The sequence below is a fragment of the Bidens hawaiensis genome, unplaced genomic scaffold (genome assembly GCF_021521415.1).
Source record: "Bidens hawaiensis isolate Kalapana, Puna unplaced genomic scaffold, B.hawaiensis_p1.1 tig00007223_1, whole genome shotgun sequence".
Classification (NCBI taxonomy): domain Eukaryota; kingdom Viridiplantae; phylum Streptophyta; class Magnoliopsida; order Asterales; family Asteraceae; genus Bidens; species Bidens hawaiensis.
The window spans coordinates 1,042,398-1,049,770 of NW_027491495.1; the positions used below are offsets into that span (position 1 = coordinate 1,042,398).

The window sequence follows — 7,373 nt, forward strand, 5'->3', positions numbered from 1 at the left end:
GAGAGAAGCATGACAGGTTACCAGGCTAATAGGGCTTTGAAAGGTCTTCTTCTACAATTGTGTTGGGTGTAGATTTTCTATCCTCAGCATGAGCTACGATTCAAGGATTTTGAGCTATCCCGTCAACGCTAATATTCCGAGGATGAGGTTTGACTAATTCAATTGTCCTATATTAATTTCCTTTGTTTTGCAGATAAGATCACGTGTTAAATATGTTGTTATGAACGCGGACTTACAACGGCTAATGCTTGAACTTCGTCAAATGGAACGTGGGCAAGCAATGGATTATTAAAGAAATAGTCTAGGGTTTCCGGATTGTTCGGGATAACAGTTGTAACCTTATCTTATATAAACGAGCTGATAATATCACTAGAACATACACTCTCACTACTTAGTTACTAGCAAACACTGTAATACATAGCTTACGATCACTTATCAGCTCCACCACTTGTAATCACCATTTTTACTATTAATAATATTAACGGTGATAGTTTTCACCGTCCGGGGGTTTTTTGTGCCGGAGATTATTATAATCAAGTACCAATTCGACCAAAGATTACATTGTCAATCTTTGGCCAGAGCAATTCGACCAAAGATTACGTTGATAATTTTTGACCGAGACAAGATTATCATAATCAAGGGTTTTTTCCCTCGTGATCATATCTCTGTGTTCATTCATTTTACCATCAAGCACTTCACCTCACGCACTAATTTGATCAAAAGTTAGTTCGTTAATTTTTGACCGAAACACCTTGTAGCTGGATTATGATTCGTTGCCCCTTGGTGAGTGCTCAGCGCTTGGTTGATGAGCTGGGTCCAAGGGAAGTGTGCCATCATTTGAGCCATCATCTGAGGTTTGAGGTTAAAGCCTTGAAGGCTTTCAGCAGTTGCTGCTGTTTGGTTTGTTCCCATGGGGGTGCTCATTGCTGCACTCCGGGCCAAGGGCAAGGCCGACATGGCCTGCTCCCATGTAGTGGCTGTAGGAGGAGGAACACTTGAAGCTGGTGACTGCCATAGTTGTTCAAGAGTGGTTTCATGCCCGATGGGTTGTGAAGTGAACAAAGGGAAAGCCGTTGGGCTTGGTCTCCCGTAGGTATAAGGAGATGGGTTAAAGGGTTGGCAGGTTACACTTGGACCAGCTTTCAAATGAGAAGCAGTTGGTTGTGAGCTAGTGAGAGAGGGAGGTGGAGGTCCGAGTGACAGTGAGGGTTCTGGATCATCATAATCCAGCCTTATTTTATCCCTTTTTCTCTTTCTTGGCTCACATGTTGGTTAAGAAGAGATTTTAATTGTAAGAAATGTCTTGCTACCCCTTCCGATGTCAAGTCGACACGCTCCGGGATGTTTGAGGTTCCAACGTGAGGAGAAGGAACTCCGGATCGTGAAGAGGTTGGGGTTCGGAATGGTGAAAACTCGAGGAACAAAGGTCTCGTTGAAGTTCCTACCGGAGTAGAAAAAGGCGTAGTGGCGGCCGGAGTTTGTTGTTCGGCATTTGGTGTCGCCGTTCTTGACACTTGGTCAACTTCTTCGGGAGATTCACTTTCCGACATGACGATTTTGATGAAAATGGAGCTACACTACTAGTCTTCAAGATAAAGTAAGCGGCGTAGCCTCACGGTGGGCGCCAACTTGTTGCTACAACAAAGATAAGACCAATGATAGTGAATGGAATGGTTAGGCAAACAAGCTTCAATGGTTCAGGTTAACCTAACACAGTTCGTAGTGTCCCTCTACGTTTGCAAAACGTAGAGAGAGGTTCACTGGTTTATTGTTATTTGTTATAGTTCACCGGAGATCCAAGACCGAGGTTTTTGAGGCCGGTGTTTGGATGAAGTTTTTGGTGAAGCTATGATATTCTTGAAGTAAGAAAGAAGCAAGCAATGTGCAAGTTTCTCAAGGAAGAAGAGAAGATTAGAGAGTATATGTTAACTCTCCAATCTGGTGTGTTCTTGTTTATGACTGGGTCATCCTTTTATAGAGGAAGAGACGCAAGCCTTTTGTCCAGTGGGTAAACTAGTTAACCTCCAGTTTGCTAGAGGGTTGACCTTTTATGGGCGGGAAGCTTTTAACCGTTGGTTAATGATTAAAATAATATTACTTTTTCTGAGCATGTCTCTTGTTCAGAGGGAACAGTGATATGAATAGTGATTTGATGTCGTACTGTTGCACGTGGTTACTGTTCATGTACTTTTTCCCTAAATTTGGGCGGGAAACGAAGCTTTTAACCTTCTAACCCTTTTAGCGTTAATAAGTGAAAGCCATTTTATCAATTTCTTGGGCTACCCCGTCATCAGTGACAATTTTCATGTTTAATTATAGTCCAAATTACCTAGAGCACCAAAACCCAAAGAAAGCCAGATATCTACAATCTTTTCATATCGGTTAAAGTTGATTCTCTCTCTGTGGCCCTTTATAAGCATCCAATCCATATCCTGGTTGTATAAGTATTCTTACCCCACCACAAGCATATTTAGTTATTTACTAACCCCACCAACTCATTCTTCCTTTTCCTTTATCTTTGGATTCGATCGTACATGCATCTATAAAGACCCCAGCTAAGAAACACTATTTTAACAAAATGTGGAGTGGTAACTCAACTACTTATGGCTTTTGTTCTAATAGCCACTGTATGTGTCACACCTCCATGGTGCCTTGTCTAGGCACCAGCCCCATGACCCAGTACTGGTACAGTAATGTACAGCTGAGTTCACCTACTTTCCCAAAGTACCAAAGTACCCCTGATAATACCATCTATGGTTATTCTCCTGTTAACCCTCTTTTTCATGTTGGAAAGCAGGAAGCTGCAGGTGATCAGCAAATGGCTTCAAATGAAACTGATTCTAGGTTGCCGCCCAATCTATACAATAATAATAAGGTTGATGGGTCCATGAATCTTGCAAGTTACTGCTCATTGACTGGAAATCAAGATCATGGCCAGTTTGATCAGATGCTGCTAAATTACAGTGAAAGTTATAGTCAGTCTTCTAAGGAACAATTAAACTTCTCCCAGAATGATTATTCAACATCTCCAAGTATATTTTATGTAAGTTTTCCCATTCATTTTTTGTTGTGGTGAAAATCTGAATACTCTTCAAAGCTAACCTCTACTCTCCTAACATCATCTATTAGATACCATACACATTTTTTTTTTGTTTGGAAGAATTACCAAATTTGCTAAAAAAAATCATTGAGTTTTACATTCTTTTAAGTGGGCAATGAAGGAGCCGGATTATTTAAGTGTGGTTTCTAAAAGAGCCGGATAGTCGGAGTGTGGGTTGTGAAGAAACTGGATTTTCTGGCGTTGGTTGTGAAATTTGTCGGAGTGTGGGCTGTGAAGAAGACGGATTTTTGGAGTGTGTGCAGTTAAGGAGTCGGATTTTTGGAGTGTGCTTTTGAAATGCCAAAACATGCTCTTCTCTGTAGCTGCCCGTTGACATGTGTATGATGGAGACCATATCTTGTGTGGTCCCCATCTCACATTTAGGGTATTTTAGTGTCGGCTCGTTTGTTACCGACCTTGCTTATTTAACATCCTCACATAGGTTAGTTTGATAAATTTAAAATTCAATGCCAATTTAAGCAACAAATTGTTGTCCACATGCCTATTTTGGTAATTTTACCTTTTTTTATGGTCTTTTATCTGTTTTATCCTTTGGTGGCGGATCATAAACTTTTGTTGCTGGTGTCGCTTGATTCCTTTTTAGTTTTATATCAAATCTCATGGTGTACGTTATGCCAGGGATTTGAAGACCTTATGTGAGTAAGCATATAATATCTATTCACCAAATTGAGCATATAAAAGAGTTTTTTCATCTGTCATGGGCATATCACAAAGCATGATGAGGTATGTACTCACTACTCACTTGCTTATTACATGGAATATCTTATGATTCAATCATTTTTGGAGATTAATGAGGATGTCCTCTAATATTATCACTCTTATTGATATGTATTCAAATCCATGCATGCATGTGAAATCTGGATCTAGTTCTTTTTTGGCTTCCTGATTGTTTAAAATAATTAAGCTCATTTATAACGAGTTCCCAACTACGTGATATATTCACTTATAAGCCGGTGGAGTTAATACAGACTAATACCATCGTTTTTGTTATCGTAATAATGCATTCGATCCCTCTTAAAAAAGATACGTGAAAATGAACTAAAAAAAATTGCAATGTTTCAACTCGAGCTCAATTAACCCTTGTCACATCTAATAATTTATTTCTTCTTTTTAACAAAGCCTGGGGCATCACTCCAATCAACTGGTGCAGGGATCATACCAGAGGCAACAATCGGCACCATAAATTTGCCACGAGAATGGGCACAACCAGCTTGAGTTTTCGCCTTTTAATCCTGGAAATCTAGTACAAGAAACAGTTGGAAGCCATTCAAGTTCAACAAGAACATCCTCACCAGGGACACAACTAGTTTCAAAAGATGATTCAAAAGGGCCATTAAGCAGGCAAGATAGAATCTTACGTTATTTTGAGAAAAAGAAATCAAGGAAATACGAGAAGAAAATAATATATTCATCAAGAAAAACATATGCACGAACTCGGCCTCGAATACGTGGCAGGTTTGCAAGAAGTTCTCAAAATTGAAGCCCTGATGATAAAGCAACTGTTCTAAGTAAACTGCTCAACTAAACAACAATAAGAAAGAACAAATGATATGCATAGATTCCTTTAGCAATGCTTAATTTTCCCAAGTAGACTGATTGTCTTGCCATCTTGTTAAATGTATTATGGAATAATAAAATAGTAATGGGCAGCACTAATTATTCCGCATTCGTATAAAAGTTAGCTAAAATGAGACTATTCAAACGGATTATAAGTTTTCAATGTTGGGTTAATCAAGTTTTCAATGTTGGGTTACGGGGATAGGAAGTAACTAAAATTAGAGCGGGTCAGGTTACGAGGACTTGGCATTTTAGTTTGACTGATACCTATGTAACTGTACGTTGGGTAGAAGCTAGAGTGGTTCATAGGAAGTAGCTATTTATTGGTTTCGCATGTTTCCCACGTCTTTGTGTGTAAGGCGATGGATAAGCCACTATTCATTGAATAAAAGTACAAGCTTTCTTCTTTCTGCAAATTATTCGAGTTTGCAGTGTGTTTTGTGGGGCCTGAACCAACATTCCAAAGACTTTAGCATAAAGCAAATTCTTTGAATATCCTAACCATATTGTCTATGGCGCCTCTATAATAAACTACATAACGTTAACCTTCATATATTTTCCAAACATTTTCGTTATGTTTTCATACATATTGTATCATTGACGATACTAACGTGTGTAATGAAGTCTCATAATAGATTGTATCATTGACGATATAACTATAACGAGTTTCTTCTGGACTACATGCTTACTCTCAACTTGACCACCAATTTGGGGATATTAAGTATAACTTGATATTAAACCATCATTTATATTAAACAAGCCCATATAACAGATCACATACCGGTACTACTATCAAAACCATACTAACCTTCTCACAATTCAGTTATCACTAGCAACCCTTTCGGCTTTCCTTCGTTCATAGTTAATATCATCAGTTACCAACTCATGACGACAAACAGGACACGTGTTCTTAATACACAGCCAAGGAACAATGCAATCTCCATGATAATAATGACTACACGGAAGCTGTTTAACCATTTCCCCAACACCAATCTCATCTTTACAAATGGCACAAACCGTGTTATCACTTTCACCATCTCCACGAGTCATCACCACACTCAAAAGATTCTCAACCACACATTTAGAAGCAGGCGGTTGAACCAAACCTGAATCACCAGTATCTGCAAACTGCCCAAATAACATCTCGTGCTCTGCATCACCGTAATCTTCAAACTGATCTGCTAAATCTCGGTTCCCTTCAATATCATCAACATTCAAGAAAACCTCCCAATCCAAGTCATCAACAGAAGCAGGATTCGGTTGTTCAAGATTGTGAGAATTCAAGAAAACTTCCCAATTGTCAGCCTCGGGAATAGCGTTGAGCCGATCATCCACTTCCTCCCACTCAAACTGTTGTGCAGGTACACTGGTAGCACCCCATCTAACATTAGCATCATCATCATGATCATGATCAACATCTTCTAGATGAAAAGCATCCCAACAAAGAGTAAGATTTGCTTCATCATCGTCATCACCAACACCGATAATCTCGTGTTCGATATCTTCATCAGACTCGGTCACACTGAATCCATCAACGAGATACGGTTCATTTCGATCATCACAATTTCCCCAATCAGAAACCCTAAATCCACAATCATCATCATCATCAAACCCTAACCCTATCCGTAACCCAAAATCAACATCCAAATCAATAACATCTTCATCGATTCTACTGACCGTAACCCTAGGATCCACATCCAAGTCATTCTCCACCATTAGACGAGACGATTGATGTGAAATCATATCTGAGAGGCGTTGGTTGCGGGAAATGAGAAATTCGGGTGACTGAAAGTCGAGATCTGAAGAGGAAACATCGAAGCCGTCGAGATCTTCATCGTCTTCGTGGAGATGGAGATGAAGATGAAGATCCGCCATCGATGGAAGAAGATTTGGGGGATCGTAAAGGTTTGTTCTTGTCTGCGACATTGGATTTAATTAAAGGTGAGGAATAACGGATGGTTTATTGTGGCAGGACGTAAGAAATCCGTTCAGAGAGAAAATAATACCATTGAAAATCAAAAATTTATTTATGAGAACGTCATTTACACACTACAAATATCTCCATCAGATTATTATTATTATTATTTTCTAACAAACCAACAAAACAATGTTTATCTATAAACAGAACGCCAAAAACCACCGAGCCCTTGCCCAAAGTCACCTTGCAACACCAAAAGAAACATTACAAAAACACCAACCTACACATTAAATCAACACTAAAGAGACCTTCCCTGTCTATTTTTAATTCTAAGAAAACTAAGCCTTTTAACACCGCTCACCATGCCCTACACCGTTACCGTCAAGCAGATAAGCAACATATCGTTACGCGGCTTCCAAATGCACCACAACGAGACAAGGCAAACCGCAAGAAATGATTTCACATTTCTCCTATAAAACTTCGTGTATATGAAATGCATATATATATTGTTGGAATCGATCTGCCCAAGACACATATTTGAGTTGATGTGGCTAGTATGCTATGATTCAAGTCGGGTCATACCCAATAACAAGTTTGACAAAAGCCACGATATTTATTATTAGATATGATCTAAGTAATAATAATCAACACTTATAATATTTTGAAAATTATTTTTCTAAATATTTTGCATTAGTGTGTTAAGTAAATTATATGGATAATTTATGTATTATGAGAAATGTTATTTATTTGGATAAATAACAAAGTAAGGTTTAAGGT

The 7,373-nt window shown here is 38.8% G+C and overlaps 2 protein-coding genes across 2 annotated transcripts; one reads left to right on the forward strand and one right to left on the reverse strand.

Annotated features, from left to right (window-relative positions):
• The first annotated feature begins 2,578 nt into the window (after positions 1 to 2,578).
• Positions 2,579 to 4,767, forward strand: LOC143634717 (zinc finger protein CONSTANS-LIKE 5-like). The gene is made up of 2 exons (XM_077102733.1): positions 2,579 to 2,756; positions 4,306 to 4,767. The coding sequence occupies exons 1-2, from the start codon at positions 2,579 to 2,581 to the stop codon at positions 4,599 to 4,601; spliced, it is 474 nt and encodes a 157-aa protein (XP_076958848.1). The 3' UTR covers positions 4,602 to 4,767.
• A 730-nt stretch (positions 4,768 to 5,497) lies between these two features.
• Positions 5,498 to 6,553, reverse strand: LOC143634718 (uncharacterized). Its single transcript, XM_077102734.1, has one exon. The coding sequence runs from the start codon at positions 6,551 to 6,553 to the stop codon at positions 5,498 to 5,500; it is 1,056 nt and encodes a 351-aa protein (XP_076958849.1).
• Between the last annotated feature and the right edge of the window lie 820 nt (positions 6,554 to 7,373).

Coding starts and splice junctions, on each gene's coding strand:
- LOC143634718 (XM_077102734.1), bottom strand. CDS start 6,553: ATGGCGGATCTTCATCTTCATCTCCATCTCCACGAAGACGATGAAGAT.
- LOC143634717 (XM_077102733.1), top strand. CDS start 2,579: ATGTGGAGTGGTAACTCAACTACTTATGGCTTTTGTTCTAATAGCCAC. Junction 2,757..4,305: donor CCCTGATAATACCATCTATG/GTTATTCTCCTG, acceptor CGGCACCATAAA/TTTGCCACGAGAATGGGCAC.